The 20998-nt window shown below is 36.7% G+C and overlaps 1 protein-coding gene across 1 annotated transcript in view; it reads right to left on the bottom strand.

The window, feature by feature from the left end:
* Window positions 1-20998, bottom strand: part of LOC114049453 (disrupted in schizophrenia 1 protein-like) — a 508708-nt gene that overhangs the window by 306104 nt on the left and 181606 nt on the right. The window contains exons 9-10 of the mRNA XM_027870705.1: window positions 18625-18679; window positions 14305-14407 (exon numbers count right to left, since the gene is read on the bottom strand). Of these exons, the coding sequence (XP_027726506.1) occupies window positions 14305-14407; window positions 18625-18679 (158 nt within the window). The remainder of the gene's footprint in view (window positions 1-14304; window positions 14408-18624; window positions 18680-20998) is intronic.

Here is a 20998-nt window from a genome sequence, read left to right as displayed (position 1 = left end):
AACACTGTGGGTATAAATAAACCAAACATAATCAGAACCTGGAAGACAAGTCAATCAAAACTACAAAAAGGCCAGAGGTTTGCCTTTCTACCCTCAGTGTTTCTTTTTGAAATAATTCTAGCCTATATCAGAAGGGACACTCCAACTAAATTTATATGATTAAGTCTTTTGTACTATTACTATCTAAACATTTGTGCTGCTGATTTATGAATAAAGATGTGTTCATCCCATTATCAAATGAGATAATGTTTGTAAAATGCTTAACACAGTGCCTGGCATATAGTAGGTGTTTAATAAATGCTGGTTTCCTTCCCTCCCTCCCTCCCAACCCAACCCATTTGAATAAAGAGAACTTCATGATACAAATGCAGGAGAGGGAAGGAATCTTATTTCTAGCCTAATTCTGTCTCTGTAACTTCTAACTATTGCTCCAAGTTCTACTTCCTGAAGGCAACCAGAAAAATCTAATCCCTTTTCCAGGCAATATCCCTTCAAATACTGAAAGATAGTTGTCAACTTCCCTGAGTAATCTTTTCTTCTCCATGCTAAACAGCCCCAGTCCTTTCCATTAATCTTCATAATTAATAATTAATGTTTTCAACGCCCTTCACTAGCGTGGGTGCCCTTCTCTGAATTACTCTCCCGATTATCAAAGTCTTTCTTAAAAAAGCTAACACTTCTACAGCACTTTTAAGTTGTGCAAAATGCTTTACATGTTATTGCATTTAATCCCCACAACAACTCAGTAAAGTAGATACTATTATCTCCATATTATGGATAAGGAAACTAAGTCCTAGAGAGGTTAAATAATTTACACATCTATACATCTGGGCCCAAGGACTTGTACTTACTAAGGGCAATTAGGTCCTCTACTACGACCTTTCTTTTGACCTGGGGTTTTAATCCATATTTGCCATTTGTGTTCTATCTTTTCCAGACCAGGGATCGTTCTCTACATTTGGAGGAAGGGCGGGGAAAGGAAGCAAAATAAATCTTGGGTAATTGTACCTTCTTCTTTCATCTATTTTTATCCCATTCACTACTAGCAGATGTCACATCCTTTCTTTTATTCTTTTTCCCCCAATATAGTTTAAAATAACCCTTTTTGTTGGTAGTATCTGTGAGGAGAAAAAAAGTCCATTATTCTCATTTACATTGTGGCCTAGGGAAGAGAACACTGGACCTGGAATCAGGAAGACCTGAATTCAAATTCTACCTCAGATATTAGATATGTGGCCCTAACTAACCCAGGACCTGAGAAAAGCTTGGAAAAGAACTGAATTCTCAACTATACTCTGTTACTAACTAACTCACTTCATGCCATTGGACAAATCAATTCATCAAAACAATTTATGCTACACTTCATGGTTACAAAGTGCTTCGATCAATGAAACTCCTAAGGGGAAAACCCACCTACACTTATATCTACTTCTTTCACTCACTTCTATGCCTATCTGGCTTCTGGCCAACCAAAAATGCTCTCTCCAAGGTTACTAATTACCTAGTCCTTATTCAAATAGATGTTTGGTTGTTTTGTTTTGTTTTGTTTTTTATTTCTCAATCTTCATCTTTCTTAACCTCTCAAATTATTGATCACTTTCCATTCAAAGGATTTTATAAACATTCAGGCTTCCATAGTAGTATGGAACATTTACTAGTCCACAGATGATTTTTTCCCACAACTCCACAATAAGATCACATAAAAAAAAAAACCTAAATGAATATTTTCTATTCCTTACCAGGGCATCTAGGCAGCGCAGTAGATAGAGAACTGGGCCTGGAATCAGGAAGACCAGAGTTCAAATGTGGACTCAAATACTTACTAGTTGTGTGACCCTGGGCAAGTCACTTAACCCTATTTGTCCCAGTTCATCATCTGTAAAATGAGCTGGACAAGGAAATAGCAAACCACTCCAGTATACCCAAAAGGGGTCACAAAGAATAGGACACAACTGAAAACAACTAAACAATTCTTCACCTGGTGAAAATGTTGACTTACTCATATGATTGATAAAATAAGTGGTCACAGAAAGTTGCTTTTACTTTGTGTCCAACACTGTAAAGAACGTCTCCTTGCATGACAGAATTCATACTTTTTAAAGTTTTTGTTATGTATTTTGACTTTGGAATGTTTCATTTTCTGAAATGTTCTTCCTTGTCTCTAACACACAAAAGTTATTCTTAAATTGCAATTCCTTCTAACTTTATTAATAATAATAACTAGTATCTATATAGCACTTAAAGATTTATAAAAACACTTTACAAACATTATCTCATTTTCTCCTCACAATAACCCTGAGAGTCAGGTGTTATTATTATCCCCATTTTACAGATGAGGAAACTGAGGTTGAGAGGATTAAGTGACTTGCTCTGGGTTACATAGCTAGTAATAATAATAATAATAATAATAATACCAGCTAGCACTTATATAGTGCTTTAAAGATTGCGAAGAACTATACATATGTTTAACTCATCTGATCCTCACAGTAACCCAGAGAGGTAAGTGTTATTATTATTTTTATTTAACAGATGAGAAACTTAGGGCTAATAGATGTTAAGTGACTTGCCTGGGATCACACAGCTCATAAGTGTCAAGGACAAGACAAGATTTGACTTCAGTTCTTCAGGACTCTAATTCCTGTGCTCTATCCACTACACCACTTGAGCTTCAATGAATTAAGGTTAATTTGGTCAGTCACTGGAAAAGAAAATTCTTCCTGTCCTGAGAGGACTCATGGTATAATGGTTCTTTACTGAAGGATCTCCATTTTTATACAATCCATTAAGACCTAAACATTCTAAGGCCCTCAAGATGGACGTCCTTCTCTTTATTACACTACATTCCATTGGATATAGAAGCACAGGTCACTTTGGCAAAAGTGTTAGAGCATGAAAAAGTCAAGGAAATGAGATAAAATAGGGACTGGTAGGCCCTCCACCTGGAGAATTTAATAAAAGTCTAAAGACCCCTCTGTATGAGCTATATCTTTACCAGAAAATATGTGTCAAGAACAGATTTCAAGTAACTCTGAGCAGAATGTGCAAGAAATTACAGTCAGGGCTCAATAATAGAAATCCCTCAGTGTCTGCAGGGAAAATTGGCATTTAAAGGTAGATATACCCTATCCACCATTTTAGAAGGAGCCCAACAAGCTTCTGATTGAACTCGAGCCTGCTCCTAACATCTGGAATAGCATTTCCTCCCATTTATAATTTTCTTTAAAAAGTATTTTCTTAGTTTTATAGGCTACCAGAGATCAACCTTCATCTCTAACCAACAAAGGAACATTGTGTTCATTATCTTTAGATATGTAAGCACAATGATAGAAAAAGGTTGAAAAGTGGGGAGGGATCTGTCATCATATAGTCGTATAAACAATCTTCCAGACTAATTGCTCCAGATTACCCAGATGGAATCGGCGTTCAGAAAAACATGAAGCACTCAGCACCGAAAGAGAGTTGTTGGAAGAGTTTGTTGGCACTCACGTTGAGTAAGACTTATTTCCAAGGCATCAATGTCTACATTTCTTACATTAGCCGTCTGTGATAACAGACTATGCAATCAACAATAATGATCAAAGACATATTTCCATTTAAGAATAAATCTATTTTATACAGAGTAGAGATGAGGGAGAAAAAATTGAGGCTTTAGATTATTTAAAAGTTCAAGGGGTATTGGCTAAAGAATGACAAGAAATAATAAAATCATTTATAAGTAGTTAAGCAGAGAATGAAAATTAGGCTATGAAGAAAAAAGTGGGAGATCATTGCTTTGAACGCACGACCACTGTCTCCTTCCTGAGTATACTCTTAGCAGAACTGCTCTTGTGTTCTATCAAATCTCAATAATGTTATATAAGATGAATCCTTTCCCACACCACCACCAGACCTCATATAATCACACAATCTTAAGCTTCAAAGGGGCCCTCAGAGGTCATTCAAATTCATTCTCCCTCCAAAGTGGTCATGCAGTCTCCACTCAACGACCTTCAAGAGGGAACTCACAACTTCTCAAACTATCACATGATATTTTTAGATAGGTCCAATTACTAGGAATTATTTACTTTTGTTAAGCCAAAATCTGCTTCCCTGTGACTTTTACTCATTAATCCTGGGTGTGGGTTTTGTTTTGTTTTGTTTTTTGTTGGAGGTAGTTTATTTTTTGATAGATTTTATTGCTATCTTTTATATATATATATCACCTACTTTTCCCTGTGAAATCCTTCAAAGACAGTCATCCCTTTAAAAAAAAGTTTTCAAAGAGGTAGAAGAAAAAATTTAGTAAAATCAATCAATGTGTTAAAAAGTCTAAAGTCATATGCAATGTTCTACACTATGAACCCTGATCTCTGCAAAGAAGTGGGAAAAAGTGTCTTTTCATATCTCTTCTTTGGGACTAAGTTTGATTATTATAATTTTACAACATTCAGTTTCAATTGTTTTTTGTTTTTTCCATTTAAATTGTTGTAGTCATTATGTATAGTTTTCCTGGTATTGCTTACTTGACTTCACATCAATTCATATAAGACTTTTGATGTTTCTCTGTAATAAGCATACTTGTCATTTCTTGTAGTGTAGCAAAGAATTAATCTCAATTGATGAATATCTACTCTGTTTCTAATTCTTTGCTGCTATGAAAGGCGTTGTTACAAAAAATTTTTGCATATATGGGGCTTTTATTTCTATCATTGACCTTTTTGGAGGTCATATGCCTAGCAGTAGAATCTCTGGGAATGAACATCTTTCTTACTCACTTTATTTGCATGTTTTCAAATTTCTTCCCAGAACAGCTTTTCTAATCTACAGCCACACCAGCAATGTATTAGTATACTTCTCTTTCCACAAACAGATAGAAATTTGTTTCAAGGGAGAGGAGATTTTTCAAAGTTTAATATCTTTTATTTTTATGTTGCTTTTATTTCTGAATATATGCCTCACCTCACCTACCTATCAGCCATCTCTTGTAACAAATATTTTAAGAAGAAAAAAAAAATCAGTTCAGAAAAACTAACCACCACATCAACTGAATGACAGCACATGTAACATCCCACACCCATAGTCCCCTTACCACTATAAAGAAGAGAGAGGGATTCATTTTCTGATCTTTTCTGTGGGGCAAAGATTGGTCATTATAATTACACAGCATTTAACTTCTTTTTTATTCTTTTCATTTACATTGTTATAGTCACTGTGCATGCTACTTTCATGGTTCTATTTACTGCCTTCTGTATCAGTTCATGTAGATTCTTCCCATGCCTCTCTGAATTCTTTTCCTTTTTTTTCCTCATTATGCCCTCCAAAGCCAAGCATAAAAAATCAAACCCCTCTTCAATATAACTATGCTTCAGGCATTGAAGGACATTATAATCCCCACCCCTCCATGAGTAAGCAAGCATTTATTAAGCAATTACTGTATGCTAGGCACCATGCTAAGCACTAGGAACACAAGTACAAGAGAGAAATAGTATCTGTCCTCAAAAGGAGAAAAACACATATGTGGAATAATGACCAGGAAAGAGAGTTTGAGTCTGACAATGTATGAAGATGGGAAGTAAAACTATAGGACCATCAATCAACATACCTTTTTCAAAAGCAATGATAATACTGATTTGATTACTGTTCTAAGAGTAAGAAGTGGAGAGTGGGGGATAGTGTAGTCCCACAGTGGTAATAACCAGAAGACAGTTGTGAAACATAGTTAGCTGGCTGGGACCAAGCTATGTGTATATAATGGACTCCCATAAATCAGAACAGCATAGCCCTAAGACAAGAGCTAGAGGTCCAGTTAATTCTCATCAGTTGTCCAAATGCCTTTCAACATCTAGTTGTACTATCCTGGATTCTGTCCAGTTTGTCCATGGACATTCTAAAACGTGGTACCCAGAACAAGATACAATGCTTTTTATATGTAGTCAGACCAGAGATAAGAATAGTGGGAAATTCATTTCTATCATTCTGGATCTATTAATACAGCATAAAAATCATATTAGCTCTTTTTGGCTACTGTACCTCATTATCAACTTATATTTAGTTTACTGTCCAATAACTCCTTTAATTTTTTTCACTTGAATTGCTCTCTATCCGTGTCACCCCTATCCTGTATTTTTTAATCTAAGTGAAGTAAATTACATTTATCCATTTCAAATTTCATCTTTGTAGTGTTAGCCAACGATTTCAGCCCGTCCAGATCCTTTTGGATCCCAATTTTGTCACTCAATCTGTTAGCCATATCCTTCCAAATTTTGTGTAGTATCAACTACAAATTTGATAAATATGCCATTATGCCTTCACTTGAATCATTAATAAGAATATTAAGCAGAACATGGCCAAAGATAACTCCCTGAGGTTCATTAGAGAGGTCTCTCCAGCTTGAAAATGATCCATTAATCTTTGTTGATAATAAATCCACCAGTTCAAAATCCATCTAACTGTGCCACTATCCACCTCACATTTCTCTGTCTTATCCAGAAGCTGTATAATACATTGATGTCCGAGAATGAGAGGAAGTGAGATATAGTGCCAAGAGTAATGGACTTGACATCAAAAATCCTAGATTTGAATCCCATCTCTTTATTGGCTATGTGCTCTTGGTAATTTCAACTCTCCAGCCTCAGTTTTCTCATTAGCTGGTTGGACTAGATGATCTCTAAGGTCCTTTACTACTCTGAATCTATGATCTCATGCTGTAATATCTTACACAATGCCTACAGCATTCTACTGACTTACCAGGTCAGTATGTAAAAATGGGAAACGATTAATCTGGTATGATTATTCTTAATGAACCCAAGTGAGCTTATAGTAATCAAAACTTCCTTTTCTAAACATTCATAAAAATATCTTTAGTACATTCCAAAATTTTACAAGAATTCAAGATTAAATGCGCCAGACAATAATTTGAAATAGAAAAATTGATTAATGGAGCACATTTAGTAGACAAAATCCAGAAGCAAGTAAAGACAGTAGTATGGTATTCGATAAACCCAAGGACCGACTACTGGAGCAAGAACTCGCTATTGCACAAACTGCTGGGAAAACTGGAAAGCAGTCTAACAGAAGTTAAATTTAGATTACTATTTCAAACCATATCATAATAAGCTCCAAATGTCTCCAAATGGACTAGACATAAAGACATAAAAAAAGAAAAAAGTATGAATCACATTACAGCTGTGTAACACTAAGCAATCACTTAACCTTGTTTGCCTCAGTTTTCTCATCTGTAAAATGAGCCAGAGAAGGAAATGGCAAACCACTCTAGTATCTTTGCCAAAAAAAATTCCCAATAGAAGCAAGAAGAGTCAAATGTGACTCAAAATGACTGGAGTAGATAAGGAAAGAGTCTTTGATTAAAAAAAAAGTAATAGAGAACATTGCAGAAGATATGATAGAAAATTTTGATTGCATAAAATGTAAAAGTTTTTTTTTTCCTACAGACAAAATCAATTCAGTTAGAATTTTAAGAGAAACTGACTGAGGAAAAATCCCTTCAGGAAATTTCTCTGCTAAAAGTCTGATGGCCAAGACAATAGAAAACCAATACAAATATATAAGAATGAAAGCCATTCCCCAAGAGATAAATTTTCAAAGAATACAAACAGGAAGTTTACAAGGGAAGAAATCCAAAGTAACAAAAAATTTTAAATTGCTTTAAATTATTACTAAAACCAAAAATATAAATTAAAACAACTCTTAGATTCTTTCTCACACCCATAAGATTGACAAAGGTAGAAAAAAAGAAAAATGACAATGATTAGAGAGATACTATGACAGGCACACACTAATATGCTTTTGGTGGAGCTGTGTAATGATCTAACCATTATAGAAACCAATTTTGAACCGTATTCAAAAAGTCACTAAACTGTGTATATCCCTTTTGATCCAGAATATCACTGTTAGGCTTATACTCCAAAGAAATCAAAGACAATGAGAAAGGACCTATATGTATGAAAATATGTATAGCTGTACTCTTATTTGTAGCAAAGAATTTTAGACAAGGTTAGTACCTGTAATCTGTGGAATAATTATTTGGCTGAACAAATTATGGTATGTGTATATTATGGATATAATGAAATCTTATTTTACCATAAGAAATAATGAAACAAGCAGCATTTACATTAGCTGATGCCAAACAAAGTAAGCAGAACCAAGAGCAAAATTTTAAAACAACTGGGAAGGAGTTAGGAATTATGAGCAACGCAACAACTAATACCTACTTCAGAAGACTGAAAATGAATCCGTGCTCCCCACTTCTTGGCAGAGAGTTTATAGGCTAGACATACAGAATGAGAACTACATTTTTTAGATATAGCCAATGTGTGGATTTGTTTTGAGTGACTATACTTACTTGTTACAGAGGGGGTGAAGGGTTAGTACTAGTGATACTTTAAAAAAAAAAAGAAAGAAAAATGTCAATTAATTATTTTTTAAAATAAATAGCAAAGCATAAGGAAGTTCAGAAGGGAACACAAACAGGGTATTGTTTGAATCACTAAGTTAAATTTGAAATACATAAAAAACTTCTGCAAAATGGTAGCTCATTCTGCTTCATATAGGGAAATGTTCATTTTTGTTACATTCATAATAACAAAATTAAATTTGAAATTTTTTTGAACTATATACCTTGTATTTCTTGCCTTCTTAATGAGTGAGGGAGGGGTAGAAAGAAAAAATAAATTTGAAACAAAATAAAAATTTAAAATGAGTAAAGAAATATATACCTTATTTTCCTTTTTGAAAATTAAAAAAATTTATGTTCCCAATTTCTCTCTTCTTTCCCTTTAGAAAAAAAAATTACCTATTTTGTCGAGCACTGCAATACCTCTCTTATTCATGACAGTTCCTTAAAAATTACTGGTCACAATTTAGTAATTATATTCTTAAATTATTTTAGTCCCTTAAGTTGTAGTTTATTCATGCCTGGTGACCTGAGCTCATTGAAGGCAATTCAGTATTCTCTTATTATCCTCACACTTCTCTTGGATTTCAGTCCTTTCTCGACCATTTTCATTTATCATTATCAGTCTAGAAGGGCAGCTTAGATAGAAGCCAGGAAGTCTTAGGTTCAAATCCTGTCTCTGATACATACTAGCTATATGACCTTGGACAAGTTACTTGGCCTCTTAGTATTTTGTTTTTGGCTAGGCAATGTGGTTAAGTGACTTGCCCAGGATCACACAGCTAGTAAGTGTTATGTGTCTGAGGCCAAATGTGAACTCAGGTCCTCCTGACTTCAGGGCCGGTGATCTAACCACTGAGCCATCTAGCTGCCCCGATGTCTTAGTATTCTAGGCAATTCTCTAAGACTAAAAGTTGAAAAGAAGATGTCACCCTGCATTGGTAGATGTATTTTCCTCATCTAAGAGTTTCCTTTACTGATAAAATCATAAGTTTAGTCCCTCTCCCATTCTTATTCTAACATTCTCCTAGGTAGAAAAAACAGAGTTGAAATAGGAATTGAGTAGTTTTGCTTTCTGTCATCTCTTATCTTCTTTTCCATGACAAGCCTGGGACCTTGCTTGACCTTAGGAAGTGGGATGGAGTTAGTAATTAAGGGTTAATGAACACTGATATGATGGAAAGAATTTTCCTGGAGAAAAAAGGGCACAATCTTTTAAGCTAGATGGAAACCATAGTTAATGTAAAAGAGCATGTTTTGCAAGAATGAATGAATAATCAGCACTCTATGGTTTGATCAAAAATTACATTCAACTGGCTAGAATTACTGCTTTCAAGACCAGATTGATTACACAACTGTGTGTGACCTATATGAGGAGAACTTCTCTACCTAAACAATGCTCAAAGCATCACCAAAGTCTGGGTACTTCAAAGAAAGTTCTGGCTTAAGGTCTAATATTAGTCCACAGTCACAGCATACTCTGGGGGTCAAAGGACCCCAAGCACTACGGAGAAGAGGTAGGGAGGAGATTATATTCAGACTCAGTACTTCTCAATCCCCAATGCGCATATACTCAGTCCCACCTGGGCATGGTCTTCTTAAACATTAGACCAGAAAAGTAGAAAGCAAACCTGTTGTTTCAACTCCAGGCTAATTCCATAAAGATTATAAAACCCCTTTGGTTCTTTCTGTTTAAGTGTTCTGGCGAAAGGCTACACTAGCATGGATAAATGTTCAATGCACTCTCTTAAACTATTACCTGAGAGCCAGAAAGATCAATCAGTCATTGAATAAGCATGTATTAAGTATTCACTGCATGCTAGGCAACGTGCTAAGCCCTGAGGATACAAAGAAAGGCAGACACAATCTAGTGAGATGAAGTGGTTTTCCCAAAGTCACACTACTATAACAAACAGAGTCAAGGTTCAAACCCAAGTATTCTGTTTCCAAATCCATCACTTCTCCACTGTACCAGACTGCCTCTCTTTTCTTTGAAGACAGTGAGCACAAATTTCACACTTCTTAGAGACATTTGCCACTATCTTGGGCCTGTAGAACCTGCCACACCGGCTCCAGAATCTTCTCCTGGCTTGGTTTTCCAAAATCATGCTGAAGTGCTCTCATATCTGTGAGTTGGTAGCTCCAACACTGCATAGCTTTCATAATTTTTCAAATGTACCTAGGTAAGGAATATTGGTGACTTTTCAAGGTCAATACTCACCTCTTGGTGAGGGACTATGTGTCTCACATAGTTAACAGAAGCTCTACAAAAATAGTCCTTGTCTGAACTAGAATTGCTATGTAATGCTGTCTATTAGTTAATGCTACATCATAGAATCATAGAGTTAGAAGAGACTTTGTAAATGGTTTAGCCCAACCCCTCTCATTTTTTTTTAGGCAATTGGGGTTAAGTGACTTGCCCAGGGTCACACAGCTAGTAAGTGTCAAGTGCTTGGTCTGAGGCCAGATTTGAACTCAGGTCCTCCTGACTTCAAGGTTGATGCTCTATCCACTGCACCACCTAGCTGCCCCTCCAACCCCTCTCATTTTATTGATGAGGAAACTGAGGCCCAGAGGAATAAACTGATATACCCAAGGTTAGAGATTCAGTTACTGGCAGAGTCAGTACTAAAACCCAGGCTTCTTTCCTCCCTTTCCTTGAGAAGCACTGGAGTTTTGCCCACAGCTCCATTATAAAAAGACCATCTAAAACCAACCCATTGGAAACATAAAGCACAACATCAAATTCATTCATGCTGAGATCAAGAATGAGAATGAAAATAGAACCTTTTGTCCTTTCAGTGATTTCTTCCACTATATTCATCCCAAGAGCACTTAGTCCTTGTTATAACTGCAGAAAGAATGGCAGCTACACAGCCCATGGGGACCAGAGAGAATTCTCCTTTCTTGGGTGTTCCATATCCAAGCCAAAGAAGGTAGCTCCTCGAACACTGAACCTCTACTTTTCCTTCCCCTCCACAGCCACAGGCACTCAGGGAAAAAGCCCTGAATATGGCCCTGCGTTCTTCTCTAAGACAGATGTAAATACAGTCGGACAACGGAGCTCTGGCTTTGTTAGAGTGGTCCTAACTTACAAACGGGTTTATTCAAAAGGAAGTTTTTCTAAGTCAGTTGCCTTAAACACAGAACACATTTTCCCAGAGAAACAATGTCAGAAAGGATCATTATTTTCCAGCCTACAAAAGCTAATTCACCCTATGATGTAGCTGAAGCATAGTGTTGATAGTACTCTAGAACCTATCATCCAAATAGCATGGTTTCTATTGGAAATCTATTTCCCAGGGCTGTTGTAAGGATAAAAAGAGATAATATTTATAAAGCACTTTGCATACCTTAAAGTATATATGAATGCTAATGTTGTTGTGGTTACTATTATTGAATGGTCATTATTGTTCAGTTGTTTCAGTCATGTCCAACTCTTCGTGACCCCATTTGGGGTTTTCTTGGCAAAAATCCTGAAGTGGTTTTGCCACTTCTTTCTCCAGCTGATTTTACATATGAGGAAACTGAGGCAAACAGGGTTAAGCGACTTGCCCAGGGTAACGCAGCTAGTGAGTGTCGGAGACCAGATTTGAACTCAAGAAGATGGGTCTTTCTTCCTTCAGGCCCTACACTCTATCCACTGCACCACCTACTTAAACTTGAATACAGATCTGAGTTACCAGATTTCCCAGCTGATCAACAGGATTTTGAAAAACCATGACATTCTCAACCCATGTGCCTTCGTGTACAACGCTAGACATACACCATATCCATTTCTTGGACATTTGAAAAAGATACTCTTCCCATCCGAACAAGGTACACTGCTTCCCTCTGTTAACGGAGAGGCATCCACCTAGGCTGCATTCCTGGAGTAAACTGACTGATTGACAAAGACAAGTAGTCCAACTCAGAATCAAAATTGTGTTCACTCTTGTTCCCCCTCCTTGTAAATGGGGCAGTAATTTCAAGTAAATGACATGGAAAGCTGTTACAAGCCGGCCCCACATTCACATTTCACTGTTTCTCTGGTTGTAAATAACACGCATGACTGCGCCAAGGACCAAATTGCTCTTTAGCTGCCAACATTAGTTGTTTAATGATCTAAAGAGCAGAAGCTGACAATTACTGTATTCCATTTTCAAATGTCATTTAAAACCCATACATGTAATTATCATACCTTTTTGTTAAATTTTTATGGTTCTTCTGAAGTTGATGGGTTTGTGGGTTCGTCTAACCTATAAAACTCAGTAAATATTCAATGTCTTCATTATAGAACGAAATTACTTTCCCATGATCCCGTATGATCTTTCATGAAGCTGGACATTAGTAAATATCAGAAGATCATAGATTTAGGGCTAAAAGGGACCTTAGAAGCCTTTACATCAGAACTGAGGCCAGAAAGATTGAGTGACTTGTCTAGAGTGATATGGCAAGTAAACATCTAAGGCAGAATTTGCACTCAGGTCTTCCTGGCTCTAAGTCTACCACTCTATTCACTATACCAAGGGTTTCTGTTGGAATGGCTTCCCTGATCTTAGTGCAAAGGTTATTCATCTTTTTTTGTGTGTCATGGATCCCTTCTCAGAATAATATTTTAAATGCATAAAGTATGTAGTATTACAAAGGAAATCAATTATAAAAATTTTTTTTAACACATTCACAGATCTTAGGTTGAGAATCCTGAGCCATTAGGGTTAACAGGGGGCTAAGTCACAAGACCTGAGTTCTAATCATGCACATGCCACTAATTTAGTTGACCTCAGGCAAGTGACTTAATCTATCTGTGACTCAGTTTCTTTATCTGCCAAATATAATAGGCTAGCTAGATGGTACATAGAATAGAGCACTGAGTCTGAAATCAGGAGGACTCATGTTACTGAGTTCAAATCTGGCCTCTGACACTTATTAGTTGCGTGACCCTGGGTAAGTCACTTAACCCTGTTTGCTTCAGTTCCTCATCTGTAAAACAAACTGGAGAAGAAAATGGCAAATCACTCCAGCGTCTCTGCCAAGAAAACCCCAGATGGGCTCACAGAGTCAGAAATGACTGAAATGGCACAATATGCTCCCGTGATTGATCCTGAACAAAGACAAAGCTCAACTGACAGCTACCTACTTCACAGAGTTTTTGTAAGGATCAAATAAAATACTGCTTGTGAAAGCACATTGTGAAGCATTATGCAAATGGAAAGTAGCATGTTGTTTTCAGAGTGCCTGGTTTGTGGACATTTTGAAATATACTGACTAGTAATTATCAAATGAGGAGGATGTGTAGTCTTTGAATATTCAGAATGGAAGTACACACTTATAAGAGCTACTCCCATCTCCATGAATGGCCTTCTCAATAGATATATCTCTTTAATTTATGATGCCTTCCCTTCTCCATCTGTAAAACAGGAATGATATCATCAGATCACATTAATTAAGAAACCACTAGGTACATGACGCCAAGCTAAGAGATGCAAGGATGATGCACAATACATGCAGAAATACAGTTCCTGCATCTTTAAGAAGCTTCAGTTGCAGACAATAAACAAACAAAAGAGTGAAGGAGTGAGTGAGCAAATGAAGGAATGAATAAGCAAATAAATAAATAAAGCTAATAACAACTTTGTGTATGCACACTCACATCCAATAAATAGTTATGCCTTAGTAAAGGATATGTGCTATTTCTACATCTCTTTAATGGGGTGAGGCTATGTAAACATAAGATTCCATTGAAAGTGCTTTGAAATCTTCAAGTCAATAGCAGCATATAAGCAAATCCCACTCAAAACCGAAAATAAAACCAAGTTGTTGAAAAAGCCTAAAGTACAAGCTCAAAGTCTTATCAACAAATACTTTCAAATGAGTCCCCTTAAACGTTTCTTTTCAGCTTCCCTTTACTTTTAATGTCCCAGTCATTTTACCTGAAACAGCAAGCATTTTGGCTTCAAGCAAGGCTGGTATATGGGTCTCGATTTCATTCACTTTCTTCCTCAGAGAGCTGCAGAGTTTCTGACTTGTACAAACCTAAATGGAGGCAGACAGCCAGGATCCATAATTCATTCTAGTAAGTCAAGAACAATCCACTGAAAACTCTGGAGAGTGTCTGAGTTGACAAATGGAACTCAGCATTCTATTACCAAGGGAGCCCAATAGTAACTACTCAAAAACACACAGTGGGCTAGCCCATGACTGAACCCCATAACCCAATAACCAAGTTACAAAACCAGAATAGCTTTGAGAGGCTACCTCATCAGGCAGCACACCTAAACCAGACCTCCAATGCCTCTGTTGAATTGTGATGGATTTTAGTTGATGCTATCTGATGCCAAAACCCACTTCCCCCAAAGTATGGATTTTATAAATCGGTCAGGGAATCTCAGTAAAATGTATAGATTTCACCATTAGGATTTTTAGTACTACTCTACACATTGCTTCTATTATTTCTTAGATTTTTAATAAAACAACAAAAATCTTACATCCCAGTTGTTTTTTTCTAAGTTCTCCTCACTTAGTCTTTTTTTTTTTTTAAACATAAGAAGAAAGTCTCATATTCAATCTGCACATATCCAGGTTTCAAGGAGCCAAGTAGGCAAACAAACACTTCTTCAAGTGCACACAATACTGATTGAATAACAATAGATGAGCCAATGGGGGTGTTTTCTCACTGCACAAAAGACACTGGTCTAATGAGAAGCCTTGAAATTAGCAGCTATGCTCTCTCATTAGAAATCTGAGATGTGTTCAAGAGCTAAAATTAGTCCAATTGGGAACGAAAAGCCCTAAACAAATATTTCAGTCCTATTGCATAAAAGAGCCTAGATCTCTCCAGACACAAATATCTCCCATCGTTCTGGTTCTTATGGACAGAAATTGAGATTATTTTTATATAGAAGACGAAACTCTACAATCTTGATTAATATCACCCAATCATTTCCCCCTACAAACTCATGATCTTCTCCACTAATTTTTAGGGAGTCAAAGAACCAGATTGTAGCATCTTCTCCAAAACAAAGCCAGTTCTGGCAGTGTCCAAAACAATACATTTCAGTAACCTTTCAGGGCCCTGAGGTTTCTCGGTGTTACACTACATGGAATTACAATGCAGATGTCCCAGATACATTTGCGCCACCAGCCCTCTCTCCTGGGGATCACAAGAGCCCAGCTGAATCACATTTTACAGTCATTCAGCTAAGAATGTTACTAGGGCAGTTGAGACCATTTCTGTTAACTCTAAAACACTGGCCATAATTCTTATGTCTCATCTAATTTATGTACACTCTTTCTTATTTTAGTTAACAGCCTCTGTTAATCCTAATTGGGTCAGCCACTCCTTTGTTGAACAAATCTATCTTTCAAACTGTCACTGTTAATATAAAATGAGATTTATAAATCTCCTTATTAAATTGCTTACATACTTTCAGTTGCTGCTGGATTAATCTAATCTTCACCAATCTCCAGATAGTCTATTTTCAACTCTTTCTTCCATCTCATTTATCTCTTAATTACTTCAGCTTTGGGCAGGTCACAGGATAGGTGGATAAATGTACTGAGCGGAAGGGATGTTTAAACTCTCCATTAGAAAAGAAATTAGTCATCTCTAACCTAAAGTAGCTATCGAAAAGTAGTCCACCCAAAGTAGTCCAAGGTGAACTTGAAATTACCTAAAATCCCAAAGAATAGAAGACAGAAGGTCCACCTATACAAGGAAATGTATGGCTGAGTCATCAGGTTTTCTCTGGCCATTTTTATAAGCTTACTTAAAATTCCAAAGGACGGAAGACATATATGCCATATATAAAACTTCAGGCCTCTGAGTTGCCAGGCTTTTTCTGGCTTAGAAAAAGAAGGGCTGAGTTGTTTTCTGCCTCCTGAGTGTCCCATGACCCACAAATGAAAATAATGAGTCATATTCAACCATCATTCCAAAGGGGCAAAAAACCAGGACCCAAAACCAAGTTGGTGCAAGTACCCAAACTGGTTCTAGCATCCCACTGACATTTTTCAACTAAAAGTAGACCATAAGGAATATTTGTTCATTCACTTTTCTACATTTACATTTCTCAGAGTCTGAAAGAGATTGAGAAAAAGTGGTTATAACTTTCCTGTAAATTTATGGGAAGCTTTAGTTAAGCTAGGGGCAGGTGACATTTTGTGTGTGTGTGTGTGTGTGTGTGTGTGTGTGTGTGTGTGTGTGTGTGTGTGTTTGTGTGTGTTAAGCCAAATGCAGAGTATTAAGATGTTCAACTCCAAATGCAGGTAAATTCTCCCATCTGTAGGCAGCATAGTACAATGGAAAGAGCACTAACTGTAGAGTCAGAGGGCCTGAGTTCAAATCCTGCCTCTGACATTTACTGCCTGTTTGACCTTGGATAAGTCACATGAGTTCCCTGGTCTGCATTTTCCCACCTATAAAATAAAGGGGAAAAGAGGAGGGAATAAGCATTTATTAAGTGCCTACAATGTGTCAGGTACTATGCTAAGTGCTTTACAAATATTATCTCACTTAATAATGATAAACTAGATTGTCTCTGAGGTCCCTTCCAGTTTGAGGGATAGAGTCTTCCATTCTCAGGAATAAGCTATTTCGCTTTCTGACAATCAGCCTTTTCTTTTCCTGCCTCTTCCAGCCCACTGTCAACTCATATCTAAGACCTCAGAAAAGTGACTGGTGCTAAGGGCTCTGATCGTAACTTAACTTGATGATCATCTACAATCATCTGGTATCACTTCTCAGTTTATCCACAGCTTATTTAGGGATCTTATGCTAAGAATGCTTTTCCAGGGTTTCAGATCTACTCAGAAAATTCAATTCAATAAATATTTATTAAGTCCCTGCTGTTGTCAAACACTGCACTAAGTGCAGTGGATACAAAAAGAAACAAAAGACAGTCCCTGCCCTCAAGGACCTTACAATCTGATAGAAACTGTGCGTATCTTGGAAAATGAAACATTTTCCCATCACTTTAAGAAATTAGATGATTTAACTCACACTTATTGGAAATACTGAATTCTTTCAAGATCAATCCACAGACCTAGAGTCTACTTATAAAAGGTAGACAGAGAAGTTCTCAGACTAACGGAAGGACTGGAAAATGTACTCTACCATTTTTCTGTGTTTGTAAGGATGTCTGAACCCTGCTTTCTTTGTAGGAAAAGTAATTAATTTTTCATAATTGTTCCTGTACCAAAAGTCTTTTAAAGCAAAGGAATTTAATTGTGAACACTAGGTACTTTTTCCCATTTCATAAAATTGGCAGACATTTCTAAAGGGAAGGCCAATAAATCCATTTCTACAGTGACCACAAGCCAGAAACACAACCACAGAGAGCTTTCCTGGCATCTGACTCCTTTAGGTTATCTTCCTGTATTACAAAATGATCTTATTAGGCTAAACTCATCTAAATGAGAGAAATTAATATTATACTATTATATTAATAACTAAGTATTAATTTGCAGCTCATTCTTTTCCTCCTATTTTTGTTAAGGTTACACTCCTGTAAAGATCAGTCAGTTTTTGAAGGATGTAACTGAGTAAGGTAATCTTCTCCCAACCCCAAGGCATCTACCTGGGCAAGCAACCTTATTTTTTGTTTGCTCTGTAAATAAAAGCCAGCCTCAGCTGCATCTCTTAACCAAGATATGTCTCCTTGTCCTTGGTCCCCTCCATTAGAGTTTAGAAAGACCCAGTTCATGAAGGAGAAAACCAGCTGGAGAGATCCAGATGGAAGTGGCTTCCCCTGCCCAGATGCCTTGAGCCTCCTGAGAATTATGATCAAGCTATGTTCTTAGCAGGAGAAGCTAAAGACTTCTAGCCATCTTTTCATTAAATGTCCACCAATCAGGGTTGAGTTTCACTTGTCAGGGGAGTTCCCTGTCAGAAAGTACACACTTGATTTAAGGTGTTTCAGAGTCTCCTTTGGTGTCTTTGATTACTGAGAGAAAACCACTGACCATCAACTTAGTGATTATTGGCTAGCCTAATTAATAAATTGATTATTAATTACCTAGAAACTCAGTCTCTCAGAATTTTCATTTGCTACACATATTGCTCTGACACTCTATGGTCTAGACAAGAAATAGATAAAAAGGGAGACACACAATATATATGTGCATATGTGTGCTCATAAATGTGTGTATATACACACACATATCCTTTCAAATGTCAGGTATATTTTAAGAAAGCAACTTCTTCATATTTTATATGTGGTTAGTAAAAATAATATTTTGAGGAACTTACTTACCTTTGAAGTAGTTTCTTTAATGGTCAAGCTAAGTGATTGTTCCTTCTCTTGGAGGCTAAAAGAATGGAAATAAAATGGGAAAAATGGTCTTCTTAATTAGTCACAGTTCAACACTACCAAACACAGAAATATGATTAAAATATTCAATAAGGAACACTATGGCCCAGGAGTTTGAGTAGGGGTCTTGGAGCCAAGTCAGGAGGATATAGACTCAATTTCTCCCTCTATCATACACTAGCTGTATGACCATGGGCAAATCCCCTTAACCTCTCAGAGGTACCAGATGACTCTAAAACTATAACTTATAGAAAAAATGCAAGTTATATAAAAATTGCTGATCTGCATGGCTGAAGAAGCTTTCCAAATGTGAGTTCCCTACATTGACCAAATCATAGGTTCAAAACAATAATAATAATAATAATAATAATAATAATAATAATAATAATAATAATAATAATAATAATAATGTAAAGTCAATACTCAATAATCTTTCTTGCTAGGTAGAAACAGCAACAATTATCCTACCAAAAATTATTTACATTTGATTTTATAATGAATGTTATGTTTTCTATTATTTGTGCATTTACCTGAATAGCTTAATTAAGCTAATGTTGAAATTAATTTTCATTTTCTGAGCATAGGTCTATTGATGGAGAGAGGAGGCAGGGCATGATGGCAGGGGATAAAACTGAGCTGCATATACAACTCCAGAGTAATAATTAATAATAATAGCTAGCATTTAGATAGCATCTACTACATGCCAGGTACTGTGCAAAGTGCTTTACAAATATTATTTCACTTGACCCTCACAAAAACGCTGGGATGTTATTATCCCCATTTCACCATTGAAGAAACTGAGGCAGACAGAGGTTAAGTGATTTGTTCAGAGCTTCAGAGCTAATAAGTATCAGAGGCTGGCTTTGAACTCCATTCTTCCTAACTGCAGGCCCAGCACTCCATCTTCTGTGCCACCTGGCTGCTCTAAATTGTCCACATGACACAAGTAGTCAACATCAGTGTGGTCAAGAAATGACAAAATTCATCCTTTCCTGGAGGAACCACTTATTCAGTGGCTACTATATATACCTGTGTTTGAGTCAGACCCTGTGGAATATATTAAATATTATAGAATTATATTAAATACGATATGTAAAAGTGCATTACAAATTGAATAGACTTCATAATACATATGCATTATGATAATACAATTATATGCTGCTTTACAGTTTTCAAGAGCAGCTAGTGGCTCAGTAGATAGAGCATTGGGTCTGCATCAAGGTCACACAGATAGCGAATGACTCAAATCCAGGACTCACCAATCTTACGACTCCAAATATGTCGCTCTTTTTATCATACCACATATGAATATAAGGTAATCTTTCTCCTTATCACATCATCATGATCACAATACAAGATCCTTTCTTGAAGGAGATTATAATCCAGCTAGGAAGGCAGATGCATGTAAAAGTGAAATCACAATACACAAGTGTGCTGAACACCCTTCAGTATCTCACTTAATCATCTCCTGCCTCAGTTCCCTCACAATTCCCCGCGCAAATTCAGCCATAGAGAACTCTGGCTAACCACTTTGTGGACTTCCTACACCATTTGCTCCTTGAATCTTTATCAAAAGCTTTAAAAAGGAAGAAGACAGAATTTAAATTTAAATCCAAGTCCCAGCATAACTTAGAACAGGGAGAAGGTTAAAGCTATCGACCCAAGTCACCTCTGGGGCTTATTGTTTATCCCTATTCCTCTTGCAATCAATATTCATCTGTCCTGCAAAGTCTCTTGAAAACAAATTTGCATGCAGTGACTCAGTAGTAGCATTTTACAAAAGCAAGCACAGAATGTCAGAGTTACAAAGCACCTGAGAGGCCTCTTAGTCCAACCCAGACCTGGCCAAAATAAGTCTATTACCTCCTTCCTCATGACAGCCCTTTAAATTCTTGACGTCAGTTATCATTTACAATACCCCCACCCAAAAAAATTGATGCCTTACTGACCTTCACTGCTTTTGTCACATGTTGATGCTCTGACACATCTATCTACTTATCAATGCCGGTACTTCATCTACTCATGCAGACTGAAACTTTTTATCATATGTGATTCGTGTCCATGACTTCCATGTGTTAGTCTTTCCTATGTGCTACAGAGTGTTTCTTTATTTAATTAATTATAGCATTTTATTTTAAAACTCTCCCATATACTTATCATGCACTATTGTGTATTATAGTTATCTATACTTGGGCCTTATTCCCTCTTCCAGGCCGTAAGTTCCCCAATGGCTGAGACTAGGTGTTCTCCCTGTCTCCAATCTATTTCTTCTATCAAAACCATCTTCCTAAAGCATAGATATGATCACGTTTCTTCT

This window comes from Vombatus ursinus, unplaced genomic scaffold (genome assembly GCF_900497805.2).
Source record: "Vombatus ursinus unplaced genomic scaffold, bare-nosed wombat genome assembly UNPS02014798.1, whole genome shotgun sequence".
Classification (NCBI taxonomy): Eukaryota; Metazoa; Chordata; class Mammalia; order Diprotodontia; family Vombatidae; genus Vombatus; species Vombatus ursinus.
Note: the sequence above shows the minus strand (reverse complement) of the source record. Positions and strands in the feature narration are given on the sequence as shown.